Here is a 19443-nt window from a genome sequence, read left to right as displayed (position 1 = left end):
CATATGCAGTTGCGGCTTTCCACTCGGACCAAGGCCCTGCTTTCACCTCAAGGGCATCCAGGGACGCCATGGCCTCATTAGGGTTCCAACTCCATTACTCGTCTCCATTTCATCCAGAGGGAAATAGTGTCATGGAGCGACAAAACTGAGATTTAAAGCAATCCTTAACAGCCAGAGTATTATCTATGGGTTGTAGTTGGTTTATTCTCCTCTATGGAGTCCAAAGAGCACTTAATAATCTGCCTAGAAGGTCCTTGGTGGGGTTGTACTTCATACAAGTTTCTTTTTGGAACTCAAATGTATGTTCCAGATCTTGATGGTCCTGGCGTGGAGGCGGCAGAAACACCTTTTGACATAACTGAACATGTCACTATCTTGCAGGAATTACAACAGTTCCGTGACGACAACGCTTCTGCCAGTGCTGCCGCCTTAGAAATTAAGCATGTACCAATAACATCTATCAGCTGGATTCCAAAGGTTGGGGATCTAATACGTGAAAAGGTTGCTGTGAAAAAGGAGTTTGGTCCTTCCTATCGAGCATCGGGTCCAGTCCTGGGAATACACAGTACCAGAATTGTTATTCTACCACCACTGCCTGGTTCTAAAGAAAGCTGCTATGTCCCCATCGACAATGTCAAGTTACACCATGCACAGCAGACCAATAGGAACAACCAGTAGTACCCAAATCCCTCTCACTACTGGTCAAGATGTCCCTCTACAAGTTTTGAGCAGCAATGCTGACACCTCTCCGAGCTTGGGGAGCGTGAACAATGATTGTGCATTAGTTCCACTAACATCTATTACAACAAACAACATGGAAATTGCTGATTGATTTGACTCAACTTCTACTCAAACGGATGGCATCATTTACAGTGAACCACCGCGGGAGACACATACCAGTTCTTCTCCATCAAAAAAGGCTCCAGTTTTTAAACAAACTGCTTCTGGATACTTTGCCGACATCAATGACACCTTTTCAGACTCATTAGCCTCTTCAACACCTGAACTGTCAAAAACACGTAAGCTGATAAATTAACTTAAAACAAATTACATTATTTTTTCATGGATCTATCTGTGGCTTTCTGTGAATGTATTAGCTTTCCTTCTTTGGAATGGCCTTGTCCTTACTTTCTTTCTATCAATAAACGCTCAAGTGTCTTTAACTTGTCATTATTGACATTCCCATATATATATATGCTTTAGTAGCCTGAGAGAAACGTATGAGATCTGAGTGACCACGATTCCCCTGAGGAGTCATTTATGTAATGCGCCCGGTTGCCCAATCATCCCTGCTCTTGGGTGCTGATGAGGCACTGCTAGTTAGACAGAAAAATCCTGAATTAGGCCGACAGGTGTCACATGGTGCGGTAACAGACTCAGTCCCCTGCAATACAAGTGATTCTGCCGTCCAAATTCATTAGTCTCATTAGGATAATGAGAACCTGTGCGACAGCCCCTTACGCCGCTCGTGCGCCACTTTTAAATGGAAGAAAGTAACACACAAGCGGAGCGAGGGACTTGTAAATAAGCCCCTACATTTGAAATATTCGGAGCTCGAGCCGCAGTGCAGGCTGGATCTATGGCGTGCAGTGTAGCAGCTGGAGGTAGGAGTGCAGGGGATGTTGCCAAAATACCCATGCTGGAGTTCAACAGGTGAAGGCCCAATACAGAAGCCTTTATATTTTGTTTTTATCTTGCCATGCTGTGCCAAACACAGAGGTCAAATGTCTCTGTCTTCTGACACATTGCTGCTTATTCCTTTAACATAGGGAGTGGTGTTTACTCTTTTTTCTCTGACTGCAGAGTTAGTGAACCATCTGCCATATCTCGTTCGAGGACAAAGCATGTGAACGGAAAGCAAATCAGCAATAACATTTAAACACCTTTATATGGATTGCACCATGAAACCTGTACCAGCACCACTGAGGTGCGAAATGGAACATATCAAAGTCACAAGAGGATCACTTGATTATTGTAGGAGCCATCGGGCCACACATTTTCATGTGATCAACCTGTGCTAGCCTGTGCTACAGTCCACACTTAAATCTGGAGGTAAGGTACAGACTGGCAGCAGAGATCTTCTTGCAGGTGGTGCGGTGAGTGATTTCGCTTTAATTCCCCAATGATGCCTTGGGGTACCTGGGAGCCCACTTTCCTCCCTTTCAAGGAGCACCATCAGTGAGTGCACTGTGACACCTTTATGTGGTGCCAATTGTTACACGTTCTACTGAATATTGAGGGTATGAATATCATAATACAAGAATATTGTGGGCAAAATATCAAGGACCAGAATATTGAAATGTAAGTGCATCTAGAGGAAGTGTAGATTTACTCTAACTCTACATCTGTGTACCTTGAAAATATGTATACATATCTTCACACACATGGAGTTAGGTAGAGAAAATCTATACTTACCTTTCAATATATTGGTTTGAAGATTTTGTCTTTGATATTTCTATACCACAATATTTTATCTTCAATATTGAAGGGGGCACAGCCCTTTTGATGGTCTCTTCACCTCTGTGCTCTCACATGGTGAGGGTGCAAAACCAAAAGATCCCCTCATTCGTATGTGGCCTCAGACCGATGAACATTATGGCATGCCCGATTGAGACTTGTTTGGTGCACATTTAGCATCAGCAAAGTCCGTATGCAGAAAGGGTCACAAATGATCTGTGGCTAGTTCTGCAATATCAGAATACCCTAGGGATTCAAAATGCATGTGGAAATGGCTATTTTGCCCCAGGACTCATTCTATAATATAGAATCACAATTTTGTAATAGGGAACTTTCTTTAATAGAAATATCATTCTATTGGTAACTATGAGGCTTCAGTAAGAGCAAAACATGTACTCATGAGTCTATCAGTGCAAGTTAGCAGCTCACTGCAGACTGGGCAGAAGGAGACTACAACACAACACTTTAGCTCACTCCATTGGAATCAAGTATATCTGAAAAGTATTGGGGGTTGCATCCTATGCTCCAATAATTCCTGGGAGCAAGGGATCATCCAGCCGAGACATGATCTCTAAAGCTGCAATATTATTGGGTCTCACACCTCTTTTGAGATCTGGAAAATGGGGTTAGCACTTGGGTACATGTTGTCAGACTAAACAACGCATGGTGAGCCACAGCGGATGCTTAAGAGCATGAGAGGTCAGCATAGGCATGTTATATTTTTAACTGTCAAGATGGAGTTGGTGAATCTCTCTATATAAAGCCACACAGGATGTGGTGTGCTCAGACATAGTCATAAAGGCTCCTTTCTCTGACTCATGTGAACATGGAATGTGCTGCTGTAGATAGTAAGAGATGCTTGCCATTTTGCACAAACCAGTAAGGTTTCACCATACTTCATTGATTCAAAATGGGGTTGCAGGATGTGGGGGCTGGGAGCATCGGGTAGTGAACAGATTTCCAGCTGCAATAAAATATCTTGTCAGAGACCTGGAGAGGTGACCAGGCAGCAACCTCAACTAGGGGCACCAGAGTGGCATTGCTCTACCTCAATACCACCACACAGCCTTCTAAACTGAAACAGTAAAGATGCCATCCACATGAAAACTGAATCAGGCAGTGAGGTGGCTTGGTTCCTCTAGACGTTTACTGGCTTCAGGCATGATCTCCAACTGGAACCTGACATGGCAATTTAATTCTGACTTCAAGCCAATTTATGTGGCTCACTAGCACCCTAACCTCAGTCTCATGCTTTTCTACATTTTGTGGCCCACTGGGCACACTTACTAGATTTTTAAAGCTCAGTTCCTACAATCACACTGATGATGCATATCTCATCCTTTATATTAATGGTAATAAAAATCATCTTTATGGGCAGATCAATAATTGTATGTGTTGCATTAACATTTGGATGAATGCTAACTTATACATCTCAGCTCTTCTGACACTGAGGTTCTAATTTTTTAAAATTCTTGGTGTTCTAGTGACTTAGGCACCATTCCTTCTCCAACTACCTTCACACACATTCTGGGCATTTGTTTATTCCGTTTTCTCTTTTAGTAAGCCACTCACTACATTTTTATCTACTTGTTTCATTCTCTTGAATGTTTTGAAAAAGATCTTGATCTTGCTACCATTCTGTTTTTGGAAGATAGTGATACGGTCTCTAATTCTGTTAAAACTCAATGGCTGTAATTCAATTAGCTTGGTATATTTTGACCCATTTTCAAATGATTAAGATTTGAGCCTCTTGACTTGTAGGTCTACCAGATACTCTGGAATATTTAGTCTCATTCAGGCAGCTTGTCAGTAAATGATGTCTGTTTCAATCTCTTTGTTTTTCTCACAAGTGCACCCATTAAGCTGATCCATCATGTTTCGAAAGCTACAATTTATTTCTGATTTTCTTCTTCATGAGATGAACATTCACTGCATCATAATCAGTGGTCATGCTCTCGCTAATGTGAAAGCTTATCTGGGAATTTAAACTGACACTGTTTGAGGACTGGAGAAACGTATGGTGATTAGCATATAGCATGTTTGTTTGGTCCTTTCAATAGTAAATCCAATACAGAACTCATTTTCAGTTTCTCAAATGTCGAAACATTGTTTATTTAGGATAAAATATAGCTGTAAGTGAATGTTATATGCAGAGGACAAAAGGACAAGAGGACAGAATGTCGCTTCATCAGGGCCATTAGAATAGTTAATCTCTTTTCCAATGATCAATTGCCTTTTAATTTTCCAGTCACAGTAAATGTGACTCAGAAGCTGCTTATCAAGGAATTCTTTACCCTATCCTGTAAAATTGTCTCCCTCTCTAAGTACTTATTGTAAACTCCTTAAAAGCCTTCTGTCCTTCAATATTGAAGTAGTGAGAGGACACTAAGGCCCATATTTATACTTTTTGACACAAACCAGCGCCGGCGCTGGTTTGCGTCAAAAGATTTACCGCCGGCTAACGCCATTCCAACGCACCAGGCAGGCGCCTTATTTATGGATTGACGTTAGCCGGTGCTGCGGTCTGGTCAGAGTAATAAAAAATGACTCTAACCAGGCAGCACTGGCGTAGGGAAAAATGGGGGATGTGTGTCAAAAAATGGTGCAAGTCAGGTTAGAGTAAAAAACCATGGCTGTAACCGGACTTTTAAAAAATGGTGCACAACCCTCATTGAAATGACTCCTGTATTAGCAAAGACAGGAGTCATGCCCCCTGCCCAATGGCCATGCCCAGCGGACATCTGTTCTGGGCATGGCCATTGGGCACAGTGGCATGTAGGGGGGACCAAGTTAGGCCCCCCTATGCCACAAAAAAAAAAGGAAATAAGAAATATACTTACTAAATGTCCTCCAGTGGTGGGTGGAGACGGGAGGGGGTGTCGCTGGGGGCAGGGAAGGGCAGAGACCATGGAAATGAGCCCACAGGTCCCTTAACGCCTGCCCTGACCCAGACGTAAAAAAATGGCGCACATCAGGCTGGGCGCTGTTTTTTAAGTCCCACCCCCTCCTGTCCGTCAAAATGACCCAGGAGTATAAATAAGGGGCATAGGCCTTAAAGTATTTTTTGGGACGAGAACACCTACCTTGCATGTCATTAATGCAAGGCAGTTTCCCGTATCTAGAAAATGACGCACATGTAGGAATTTTGACATTGGCGGGGTCGGGCGTCATAGTTTAAATATGCTGTAAGGTTTGCGCCAAATTTGCGTAAAAAATTTTGATGCAAATTCAGCGCAAACAGAGTATAAATATGCCCCTAAATTCCTGGGTAATCATGAATTTTATAAATGGCTCAAATAATCAACCATCCAGTAGGTATCTATTTGACACCCATGTCTCCCTTCCTTCCAATTACTCACCTCCCAGGTAATCAAGCCAAGCTTTCTGCTCAGATCATCACACCCCCATCGCAACATCAACCAAGCATTACACATCTGGGAATGTCAATATTTCCTTCAAGCTATCACTATTTATGATAATCTAGAAATTCCACGCTTACACAGGGCCATAATATTCACAAGAATTAGTCCCTTCCGCCTTGACACATAAAATATAAACAGATGTAATTGTGCTACTCTAGGCTCCATCCATTAGTGGAAGCTTGGAGTACTTATAAAATTCATTCATTCTTCATAACTGGGGAGGGGAGGGTGGGTGAGAGGAATATTGACAATTTAACTGTTAGGGCTTTAATCCCATGGTGCTAAGTCCTTTTTTAGATGTTGTGTTTGGAGTAGTTCATTCTTAAATCTTCATACCTTTTTTCACAAAAATTAAACATGCCAAATTTGCATCCTTTTCTCCAACATGCTGGGGATCCTAAAGGTACCCAGGGTTTGTAGATTCCTCTGGAGGGATCAGAGACAATAGACAAACAATACCTAACTTTGGTATCTGAAAGAAAATGGAAAAAGGGTGCTGTACAAGAAAGCTCTTTTTTCTAAGTATGGCATCAATGACATGTTAACTGAACTAGGATCACCATTTACCCAGATTTCAGGAACAAGCAGAGTTGAATAAAAAAAATAAAAAAAAATTCACCACCATTTTACCTTTTGTCTAGTGGATAGTCCACTTCTTCTATTTGTTGTGGTTTCGACCTATTTGGAAATAGGTGGACCTCTGGATGATCCTGGAAAGCTATACATTTCTGAAAACTATACATAATTCTGAATTAAAAAAATAAAAATTAGAAGGAAAAAAAACAGCCATTTGATTTCATCTGTCATCTTTGTGTTACAATAGCTGATTTACAAAATTTTTTTTTTCAGATAGGTTTTTATTGTCATTTGAATATCACAAAAATGTATGGCATATTGAAGGATCAGAACACCTTGTCCCATTTTACAGCCGAAATCGCTGAGTCACGCTTGGCCGGCTGACCAATACAGAGATAAATGAGCTGAGTCTGCTTTATGCACGGCATCCAAGAATTTCTTGGTGCCTCCTTGAGGTGCCTGAGTGCAATAAAAATCTACAGTACATAAATAAAAATCTACAGCACATATATAAGAAGAGCAACCAGTTGAACTAAACAGAGGTAATGGGTGGGGGAGGGTACCACCCACCACCATGAGAGTGAGGAGGATCCCCAAAGGGGCAAGGAGCTGGGGGATGTCCAGCATAGAAGGGCAACAAGGGAGGAAAGGGAGTGTAGGAGAAGCGCTATTTGGGGTGGGGCAGGAAGAGGTAGAGGAGGGAGAGGGAAGGACAAAGCAAGACAAGTAAAGAGTGTCCCCTCAACAGCATCATTAGGGGTTGCCTTGGGGGTTGATTGGGGCTCAGCTATGATCATGCAGAGCCCTGCAGGGGCAGTGGGCATCGACGCCCAGTAGAAGGAAATAACACATATTGATGGGGGTTCAGGGTAGCCTCTTGTCGTACTTGGTTTCCAGCGCAGATAGGTGATGCAGGTGTCCCTCCCAGCTGGCACTGTAGATGGCAATGTTCTCTAAGTAGGCAGCACAGAACCTCTCTTTATCAGCTAGGACCCTGTTAACCAACCGTTGGAAGGTAGCAGGGGCATTCCTCAAGCCAAAGGGCATCAACCGGAATTGGTAATGTCCCTCAGGGGTTGATCACGCTGACCTCTCTTTTGCCCCCTCAGTCAAGGCAATCTGCCTGTATCATGATGTCAAGTAAAAGGTACTGAGGAATTTGGCAGTGCCTAGCCTGCCAATTAGCTCATCAGCTCTGGGAACGGGGTGTACATCAGCCTTGGTGATGGAATTGAGGCCTCTATAGCCCACACAGAACCGAAGTTCTGGTTTGGAGCTCGGTGGGGCAGCCTTTGGTACCAGAACTGATAACGCGTCCCGATCCAGGTGCTTTACTTACACGGGGACTCATTTTAGGCCAATGTACCTTTTGACCCTGATTGGAGACACCTTAAGACGAGATAACCATTCCGCATTTCAATCACTAGATCAATAACCTCCCCAATATTTGCAATTACAAATCAATCAAATTAGTTAATTGCATTAATAAGAATTGAAACACAACATGGCCTTTCAGCCATGAATAACCACACTCGATTTAGTAAGATGTATGAGATTTATTCCCTATTAGTTAAACTCAACTAGCAAGTTTATTAGTCTCAATACCAGAAAACACATCAATACCATCACAATATGGCAGATGGAATATGACTTAAGCAGAGCAAAGATCATGAACATTAGAACAAAGCACGTCGTCAACATGAATCAACTTTAGCAGAGTAGCATTAACACGTTATTCAACAAAGCAAAGATCCAGTCATTTGTCTATTTGCACCCAATGTCAGTGAACTCCTTAACTAACCTCAAATTAGCATCAGCATGTTGGGCTTCATGCAAAACAACTTTGCAACACAAATTTAGAAAAACATCTAACTATGGTCTCTATCAAAAGAGCAGTTGGTACCTAGAAAGGAAAGGCAAAGAGACAATTGCAATACCATCATCATATAGTTACCCTCCGTATTGGGTCAGCATTACAGAATCAGTCTTCGTTCTCAGGACAACAGTCGATTCGCCATCAGTCAGGGTAGGACAGCAAAATCTCGGCAAGACAGGGCAGTAAGGAACACTTCCCTCATAAGGAGAGGAAGTACACTATAGGGCAAAGGGAGGAACAAGGTGGGTTTAGGATATCAGGAAACAAAGTCCCAAGACAGGGCAGGGTGGCGGAATAAAAGGCACGCAATGTCTCGCAGAAAATTGGCCCCTTTCTCCTTGTGACACATCGTTAAATTGAATTCGCCAGACAAGTCTCTAATTTCCAATTGGTTAGTATTTGGTGCACCCTTATCTCTATCCAATAGTCCGTTGATCACCTTACTAGAATTTTCATTTAAAACGGTTCTCATGCAGTTTATTGGCTCTTGTGATTTACGTCTTCACCTGGTAGAATGTCAGGTGTGGAAAAGTTACACTCCTTGTTTCAATCAGTAGCTCCATTGTCTTTACCGGTTTTGGCGACCTTGTACCTGTTGCGAATTACACTGTTGCATTCAGCAAGAATGTCTCCTTGAGCAAGTCGGGTCTCATGAGAAAGAATTTACTACAGTTACACACATCTCTAGCTTCTGGAAAAGTACAGTTTTATGTCCTTCAGCAAGACAGCATATTGCACGTTAGAAAAACACATTTAATATGAGACCAGGCAGCTAGGCCCAGACCCTTGCTAACTAAGGCCTAATGATTCATTTAGAAAAACCTTAACATATAACTCTCAATGCTAGTATAAAATCATGCATTAGTACATTATTAATTCATTATTAATCAATTTAATTAATCATCGTATACATTGATGGCCACTCCCCATGGGCACATTTCAAACGCGAACATTAGGAGTGCATTAATTCCATTTCTCTGCAATTTCGTTATACATTATTTTGCAAGCAGATCACGTTAATATTGAATATAAATGCTACACTCCAACAATCCCTCCTCTGATTACTCTTGTCATCACACAAATCTTTTCTTCACAATTCATTCATTTTCTTATCTCCTTCATTTCTATTTCTCACCTTGGTTTTGTCGCGCCACGGCTGCGAACACGGGCCGCCGCGGCGCAGCACTCTGGAGCCGCGGGGGCCCACGGGTAGGCCGCGGGGGAAGCCGCGGCTCGAGTCAGTGGTTGTGGCACTCGCCGCGCCCCCTTTCTTAGGCCGCCGGTTCCAGGGCAGGCGCGGCAGGGGAAGAGACACTGAGTCGGGTCTCAAACCTTGGCGCGCATAGCGCGTTCATCGCGCGCAACACCTACATAACCCACACATGTTTGGGATTCCTCGGGGAACCCTCATTGCCATCACTCACCTGCTACACGGCTAAAAGCCGGATGCCTGCACATGCTTAGCTTTTATGCATGCTTTTCCCTTTCCCAGCGTGCTGTTCACTTCCTCTCTTCCCTGCATGCATTGTTTCCCTTTTTAAGACGCATGTTCTCTATTATTAGTCATGACCTTTTCCCCAATCCAAGATGGTGGTATTACTACTTCCTGTTTTTCACTTCCTGTCTAGGGGTATATAAGGGGAATCTAGTTTCTTTCTCATTGCGTTGCAACACTCCTGTGGTGGTAGTCACGCTCCGGCTGGTTTCCTCTTGTGAAGCCAGTTATTCTTGACCTGTCTTCCATCTCCAGTATTCCTGAACTCCAGTATCTTCAGTCCTAACGTCCTTGTGTCCTCCTTCTGTTTCAGGGAGTTCCTGTTGGAGGTTTTTTACCCTTTTGGGGTTTTTCCTCTGGGACTCCTTCTGGAGGGCACGGACTGTAGTGGTTTACTATTGTCAAACAGCACTGTGGCTACCGAAAGAGGTCGCCCCTACCTCGGCCAAAGCAGGACCTGCAGGAACCGGGGCCATTCACCACCTCTCACCAACCTTGAGGGTAAGCCCAGGGTGAATCGTGACAGGTTTTGCCTTTTCATATTTTGCTCTGAACATTTTCTCCCTTTTCTTTTCTTCCCTCCTCGCATTACTTTTTGCCAATTTTGCTTAAATCCTTTTTGCTAATTTTGCATGATAACCATAGCCCAAATAAACAGGCCAGAATAATCACTATTCCCTGTTTTAATTTTCCCAATATCCCCTGCCAAATACCACTAAACCAGCTTCCCACATGAGCAAGTCCCTTTCCAAACTTTTCCCAAGCTCCTGGCTCCTTCAATTCCTTTAAATCCGCACTATCTCTTGTGAGGTTAGTAAGCATGCTTCTAATCTCATTACTATTGTCAGGTATGTAGGCACAGCAGTGACGCTCATTAAGCATCTTACAGACTCCGCCACTTTTCGCTAAAAGAATGTCTAAAGCAAGCCTGTTTTGAAGAGTCATAGCCCTCTCCGCAGCAAGTTGAGTATCCATCAGGAGTATAGCTCACGTGAAATTTGTCAGCATGTTATCCACAATAGTAGACATCTTCAGAATCTTTATGGTGTTTAAGACAACCCTTACTGAAGGAATTATCGCTCCAAATATGCCCCCTACCACACCAGCGGCAGTTTCTCTCAGGAGCAAGTGTGGTCTATACCATGGGGGCAACATCTGTGAAATCTCATCCAGCACACCAGGACAGCTGTGTGCCATATTTTCATTCTGGGTACTGTACAAATGTCTCGTCACATGTGCCTACATGGAGACCCTTCACATACTCAGCACCTGAAAGTCGTCCTGAATGAGAAGTTAATCCTCTGGCAACCTCATTCCATTAGATTACATTATAGTCCACTTTTGGCAGCATAGCCCCAGGACAAGCACATTTGCTTCATGGTGCAAGGAGGCCTGCATTGCTACAGTCAGGTTGGACAGGTTTTTAATGTTCAGGCATGATGTGCTGCTCCAGTACAGTTTTTTGATTTGCATTGTGTGAATTGTAGTCCTGGTCACTCATGTTAAACATTAGACTACAAGTCACACTATTCAAAGGACAATCTGGACTGAGCCAGCACATCACGCATGGACATGACAAACTTGGCAGGGCTGGACTAGCTGGGCAAGAAACTTACATTTATGTGATGTATGAATTAACATCTGAGACATTCCTTCCCTTTCCCTTGCACATAGTGCAGTGCAACACACCACAGCAAGGTGTCTTGATTTACTGCATGACATTTTTAAGCATATTGTCCCTTGTTCACACTTACCCTGTAGATCTTCGTAGTCCTCAACTGCAGCGCTGTCCTGTCCTCTACTCCTGCCACCAACTCTGTTGGGATGACTGATGCCATCTGCTCTCCCAAGGTGTCTAACTCCTCCTGGTCCTCAGGTCCTCCTCTGGTCTACATGAATGCCCTCAGGTTCTTGGCCAGTTTCTCTTTGGTCTTGCACTTGTAGCCCTGACACCTCTTCTTCACATCTGGCACTGTCCTTTTTGTTTGGCCTGCACTGTTAATTTTATCCACCATGGACTGCAAAATGGCTTCCTTCATCCCTTATGGCAATTTGAGGTGACAAAGAGAAGGTGTTCATTTCTTGTCACCTCAGCTATTAATATTTGGTTCTCCCCCTTACTGAAATTGCTCTACCTTTTTTCAATGCACAATGCACTTCTAAGTAACCAAATCTAATTTGTGGCACATAAAAATTGCTTTATGAGCTGCAAATCAGCTTTGCGTCACATTGAGACAGATGCATTTCAACACTTTGCGCCATCCTTCCCACTGATGCATCACATTTTTTGACGCACCTTGAGACCTTACGACATGGTGCACCATACTTTAAATATAGACCATCCATGTGGCTTCAAAGTGTCGTATTGCAGTGCAACATTTTCTGAGGCATCACTGTGTTGCCACGGCAATGCATCAGTTCTAATAAATATGGCCCTGTATGTTTTGTATCTGGTGTGTTTGGGTTTTGTTGGTTACACAGGGCTTTATGAAATATGGATGGATGAGTGCTGTAAGTCCTTACACCTACCCATTCTTGGTTGCGTATGCCATTATTGATTTGGTTGTACTCCTTTTTGTATCAAGTACTGAAGATTAGTTTGCTATATATGAAGATGCAAGTAATGGTTTTTTTTGTAGACCCTTTGAATGGTGAGACTCTTCTGATTATTTTAAGGTGGGGTTATAATCCTTTCCTGAAAAAGATGCTAATAAACTGTAGTTACCACTGAAATTTGACCTCCACTTCAGTCTTGTAGTTGTCAGATGTGAGAAAAGAAGATGTACCTTGGAAGGTATAGGCAACAGCATGCTCATTCTATCAAGGTGTCGTAAATGGACTCTTGCTCCTAGGCGAGACTGCTGGTTTAGGGATGACAACACTTTTGTTTGTAAGTTACTAGGTCACTCCTACAACAAGTTGCAACTGATGGCCCATCCCTCCTGGCTCACAAGCAGTACCTCACCAAAAACCAAGACAGTAAAATGTGATTTCTGGCAACCTTCTGCAATGACTCTAGAGTGTGACATCTCGGGGGAGTTGTGCTGGAATAGAAAATATCCTTTTCTCAAGTTAGCAATATGTCCCAGTCACACACAGGCAATAAAGGAGATGCAGGAGAGTTTTCAATAGGTTTATTGAAAAGACTGCAATCTACGGCAAAATGCATGAGCTGCATAGGATAATGAACAATAAAAGGAGCATAATTGGGAAGAGGAGAGTCGTTAATACAAAGACCCCCATCATCTTGGAATATGCATGAAATGTAAATTCCCTAGCATGGATAACTTAGTCTCTAACCTAATGAGAGCTAGGTGTGATAAACCTAATCTGCAAGTACCATGTCCATGAGAAGCGCCCCCCAACCCTTGTTACCCTGGAATGAGGTCTCTAGGTCAGACTCTGCAGTGAGACGAATGCTGAATTCTGCAACAAGGTGACATGCAGCATAGATGACGTAGACGGCATCTGGCAAGAATCCCTCTGACAAACTTGTCTGTGTGAGATATAGTTATACAGATCATGTAGGACCCCTGACACAGGTATGTTCCCAAACAATAGACAAGGGGAAAGACTTGTGGGGGCAATTATGTAAACAATTCCCAACAAGTGTACATTATATACCTGCACCTCAGAACCTCTCCATATGACTACCTACATACATCACTTGATTATGACACTGATAATGACGCCTTCACAGAGTGACACTCTTTTATAACTATAAGCAATGGCAGCCATCTTAAAATAAATAATACATTAAATGGATTAAAACAGAGCACGCTAAATAGGTTAAAAGTCACAAGGTGACGGGGGCACAGGCCTGCCAGACAATGGGCTCAGCTAATCTCCTGAGTCCTAATAAAAGATCATATGGATTCACTACAAAGATCTAAATGCATACGTGACACATATATTACCTTACTGGCCAAAATCGTCAGAACACATGGGCTCAACATCATTTTCTATGCCACACAGGTTAGCTTCTCACTGACAGAAGCCCCTTCCACCTCAAGAGTCAATTTCCACAAATGTATGATGAAAGTTGCAGACTGAATGAAGGACATTTGCCTCAAGTTGAACACAGACAAGACAGAAGTCCACATCTTTGGGAAAAACACCTCACTATGGAACAACACATGGTGGCCTGCTGAACTCGGACCACAACCCAGCTTCGAAGGACCACGCACACAACCTTGGCATCATCATGCACAGCAAAATATCTATTGAACAGCAGATAATACTGTCTCATCTGCCTGCTTCCACACCCTTCGCATACTTTGCAAGATCTTCAGGTGGCTCCCAATCAACACCAGAAAGACCGTAACACAGGCCCTTGTCACCAGGAGACTGGACTACAGGAACACTCTTTCCATAGGATTCACTGCATGTCTACTGAAGAGACTACAAACAATACATGCCTCAGCAGCAAGACTCACCCTTGACCTCCCCAGATATACCCACATCACGCTCCACTTTAGGAAGCTGCACTGGCTCCTGATCCAGAAAGGGTGCCATTTCAAAATGTTGACCCACGCTTTCAAAGGATTACACAACATTGGACTAACATACATCAACAAGCACATGACATTCCACAAACCAACCAGACACCTGCGATCTGCCTTCCTCTTCCTTGCAGACATCCCCCAGATCTGTAGAGCCAACAGCGGAGGACGTTCCTTCACCCATATGGTGCTCAGAGCCTGGAACAACCTCTGCCTGCACCTCAGAACCTCCCCATCACTACAGCAATCCAGGAAAGGACTCAAGGTATGGTTGTTCAAATTAGAAAATCACTACGCAGCAGCCAGCACTCCAGCACCTCGAGATCTTCAAGTGTTATTTGCTGCACTTTAGAAATAACTGATTGATTGAAGTAGGTATCTTTTGTCAATAAAACACATCAACCACTACCATACACACTCATTCACATATCCCATCAAGAATAGATGTATGACAAGATTGTCTTGTTTAATACATGTCAGACACATATATATATAATGAAAATGTTGATAGTCATATATTTTTATATCAGCAACTAAAACAATGTTGCTTTGATAATATTAGCACAGCATGCCACTTGACATTTTTTAATGCCTCCTTCACCTCATTGTTTCTTAGGCTGTAGATCAAGGGATTTAACATTGGAATGATTATTGTGTAAAACACTGAAGTCACTCGGTCCTGATCCATTACATAACTGGAGCTGGGTCTCAGGTAGATGGAGAATAGTGTTCCGAAGAATATAGTGACAGAAATAAAGTGAGCAGAGCATGTTGAAAATGCCCTCTTTCTTCCCTCTGAAGAACCAATTCTTAAAATTGCAGAAATGATTTGTGTGTATGAGATGATTATGATAGGAAGTGTCATTATACATAGACTTCCTGATACAAATACCAGCACAGCTTCATTGAGCGAGGTGTCTGAGCAAGAAAGCTTGAGTAGAGGGGGGACATCACAGTAGTAGTGCATAATTCTATTTGACTCACAGAAAGAAAGCCTGAATGTGCAACAAACATTCAAGATAGCATTGAGGATTGCAATTGTGTGTGCTCCCAAAACAAGAGCAGTGCATGCTTCCTTGGTCATTATGGTTGTGTAGAGCAATGGATTACATATTGCAGCATACCGGTCATATGCCATAATCGCCAGGAGAAAAATCTGCGAGCTCCCCATCCAAAAGTAAAGCAAGAGCTGTGCAATGCAGCCTGGCACTGAAATGGTCTTCTTTTTTGATAGGAAGTTTACCAACATATTTGGTGTTATATTCGTGGAGTAACAAAGGTCCACAAAGGACAAATTACTGAGGAAAAAATACATGGGGATATGAAGACGGGGAGAGATCCTTATTAGTGCAGTGATACCTGCATTTCCCACGATAGTGATGGTATAGGTCAGAAGGAAGACGATGAAGAGTGGAATTTGCAGTTGTTGGACTTCAGTGAGACCAAGAAGAATGAACTCTGTAATAGATGTGTAGTTTTCTTCCATTTGTGCGGAAAAAAATGAAGCCTGCTGAAAGGGAAAAATCTAAATAAATGGAAGAATATATCTATCTCTAATCAAATTTCTTAATAACTTTGAACACAATTACAATACTAATGCATTACACAGATTAACCATCACTAACAACCATAACCTGAATATGGTTTTAATGTCAAGTCTTTCTAATTCCTTCTTGTCATTGGGACAATTCTGGTTCCACAAATATCAATACAACCAAGTCGTACTTACACAAACTGGAACTCAAATCACTCATATAACACCTCTTTGCATCAGTTGTACACTCATGTTCCTATGACCATATTGTCCATATGATTAAAAATTGGTTTTTGTTGTTTAATTATGTTAGAGAATGTTTAAGGATAAAGGAATAAATATATCTAATCAATATCAGAAAATTGTATGTTTCAAAACACTACAATATTATAAATTCTATAACAACATACAAATATAAATCCACTTATTACATATGTATAACCATTTGAAAATAATGTGGAAACCAACATAACCTATAACGTAAATACGATTATCAATTTATACAAATAATAATAAACGCTGAAGAAAGACAGTAAGATAAATGACCAAAGAGAAAAGTACATTTGAAATAGTCAAAAGGGCAGTAGAAGAATGTGTAAAAAGGAACTGACATTGTAACCAAAGCCCGCAAGTGACTTCAAAGAAAAAATTAAAAGAAGTTCCTCAAATTTGAACAAGTAAATGAAACATGATACAATATATTAGAATCCACATTCATTTTAACATGAAGAATTTGCATATAACAGCAAAAGCAGGTTAAGAGGTACATGTAGATTTAGGCCCATATTTATACTTTTAAACACAAAACTGTGTTAGCTCAGTTTTGCGTGTAAAAGTACAGCACTAGCTAGCACCATTTCTAGACGCCGGCCGTGCCCCATATTTATGGAATGGTGCTGTCCGGAGGTAATGCCCGGTTAGTGTCATTGTAAATGACGCAAACCGGGTGAGGGAGGTGTAGGGGGAACCGGAGGTTGTGCGCTGAATCATGGTGGTTCACTGTTTAGAGGCAGAAAAATGCCTTGAAGCAGAGTAACGCCATTTCCTGGCGCACAACCCCCATGGACATGGCTCCTGTCTTAGTAAAACCTGAAGTCATGCCTACCACCCCAATGGCCATGACCACGGGACATGCAGGGGGTCCCAAGTTAGGCCCCCCTAGAGGGAATTTAAAAAGAATTATACTTACCCGGACTTACCTGGGATGGGTCCCCCATCCTGTGGTGTCCCTCTGATGTGGGTGGGGGTGTCCCTGGGGCCAAGGAAGGGCGCCTGTGGGTTCTTTCCATGGTTTCAGATCATGGAAACATGCCCACAGGGCCCCTAACTCCTGTCCATACCCAGCCGTTAGATGATTGTGCTAAGCAAGCTTAGCGCCATTATTGAAGGCCTCCACCCCCCTATGTTTGATTTTAGCACAGGGGATAAATATGGCGTTAAGGCCATATCGTTATTTTTTGCATGGGAATGCCTACCTTGCATCTCATTGACGCAAGATAGGTTTCCATGTCCAGAAAATGACCTTAACTCCATTACTTTGGCGCTAGACGGGTCTAGTGCCAAAGTATAAATTTGGAGTTAGGTTTGCGCTCATAAAAAATTACTCTAATTCAGCACAAACCAAGTATAAATATGCCCCTTAGTGTGAGCCATATAACCATTGAAATTAGGATGAATTATCAATCTCATTTTGTTGAAAATAAATACTGCTGCAGATATGTATTTAGATTCCAGAAACTGGAGGCAAAGAAGGTTGCCCTATCTCCTAACTCCTCCTGCTAAGCGTCTCATTCCTTTCCCTGACCCATTATTAGATACAGATATTCTTTCTTATGTAAAGGTGAATAATATGATTATTAATGTTACCATGTTAGTAAAACATACAATTACAAGGAAAGCCGTTCATTTTAGCATGAAAATCACAAATGCTATAAAAAACAGTCACCTGTATTCTGGTTGATCGAGTGGTTCCTGTGCTTTGTACTAAAATCTTTCCAGGAACACAGTGTAATTATGCTTCATGGAATAAATGTGGGAAAGCATAAGGCGGCATTTGCAAAATTATGTGATAATGTTCTGGTGTAATGTTTTTTTTTTTACCGTGTCTTAATGTTGTGCAATATAATCCCAATTCAAGGATTTTAAGGATTTGGAAAAGAAGGGGGATATGTTCCTCTAGAGGGCTAATTTAAGGACCACTGATCAAGAAGATTATTGAAAAAGAAAGGGTTTTGCATATCCCAATAATGTGAATAATATTGGTTGCATAGTTTCAAAAGATTTTTTCTAAATCCAGCACTGTAATTAAACAACAAAGAGGATATTGTGAGGTGGCATAAAGGGAACCTAGTACAGAACTAAGAAATATTTGTCACAACTCCATTGTGTGCCCTTTGTGCTGTGGATTTTACTTACCAGGTTCATCTCACCCTTCCATTGTGATGCCTCCCTGCCTGAGTCATTCGAGTCATGCTCCTAAGAAGTCTGAACCATTGACCCTCCTGTGCTGTTGATATGCCAGTTTAGTCCGTTGCACTTGCAGATTATCATGTGTCTTTTAGGACATGTTACGCTATCCACTATAACCCATTGACTTATACCATTATGCATGTAGGGCTCTGTTGCCTATTGCTATTTGCATCTGACACCTGCAAGGCCTCATATCCATTGTATATTACACATGATCTTCCCCAGGTTCTCTGGAACATTCCATGCTCCCACGTGAAACAGAGTCTTTCTGGAACACTCTTTCCTTCCAGTATATATATTTCCCCCTCAACCTGCATTGTCGCTTGGCCTTGTCTCTGTCCCGTGCAAGCAACGTCCCTGCACTCATCTCTTGAGAAGCCTGGATCTTTCAACGATCCAGTCCTGCGCAAGCTTCATCCTTGCTCTGATCTCCTGTGGTCTAGTCTTTCAAGCCTATCAGATGATTCCATTATCCTGGCATCAGCAATATTTCCAGTGTCTTCCTCCATGAGCTACGATTCTGTAGCCTCTAGAGTTTCTTGCACCGAGTGTCCTTTCGTCCTCTGATTCCAGTTCAAATACTGCATTGGCTAAGCACTTCCCCTCAGGTTAGTGAACACTAATCCATAGGTTAGCATTTATCCTAAGACTGATTCCTCGGAAGGTGTGAGAACATTTGTGTATATTGGACATTGTCGAATATCAGCCCCTATGAGGCCCAGTTCTCTGGAATTTAATATTGCAGTGCTCTGAACTCCATTGTACCTGAACTGAAGGCTTGCCATCATGATTCGTGACAAGTTGTATCCAGTATTTTGGGAGAAACTTCTAGATCTTGAAGTTGTATTCAAGTTTGAATCACAGTCATGTTGTTCCGGAGTGCTGAAAAATCTCCAGTTTATTCTTGAAATGGTTTCTGCTCCCTCTCATGCAGTATTTTGCATGCCTGTTAGTGTAAAAACAGTGTAAACAATAGATAGATCATTTTGAGTTGGGAACCTATGAGTAGCATTGCCTCTTGTTGCTTTTAGTGCATTACACCTGCAAGAGAATAACAAGGTCTAGAGCGACGTTACTCAAAGTACGGCCCGCGGGCCGCCAGCAGCCCCACG

At 42.3% G+C, this 19443-nt stretch overlaps 1 protein-coding gene across 1 annotated transcript; it reads right to left on the bottom strand.

The window, feature by feature from the left end:
* Positions 1–14854: 14854 nt before the first annotated feature.
* LOC138287059 (olfactory receptor 8U9-like) lies at positions 14855–15814 on the bottom strand. Its single transcript, XM_069227417.1, has one exon. It carries the CDS (start codon positions 15812–15814, stop codon positions 14855–14857), a length of 960 nt encoding a protein of 319 aa, XP_069083518.1.
* Between the last annotated feature and the right edge of the window lie 3629 nt (positions 15815–19443).

The sequence above is a fragment of the Pleurodeles waltl genome, chromosome 4_1 (assembly GCF_031143425.1).
Source record: "Pleurodeles waltl isolate 20211129_DDA chromosome 4_1, aPleWal1.hap1.20221129, whole genome shotgun sequence".
NCBI lineage: Eukaryota > Metazoa > Chordata > Amphibia > Caudata > Salamandridae > Pleurodeles > Pleurodeles waltl.
This window is presented reverse-complemented; position numbering and strand designations above follow the sequence as displayed.

Coding starts and splice junctions, on each gene's coding strand:
- LOC138287059 (XM_069227417.1), bottom strand. CDS start 15,814: ATGGAAGAAAACTACACATCTATTACAGAGTTCATTCTTCTTGGTCTC.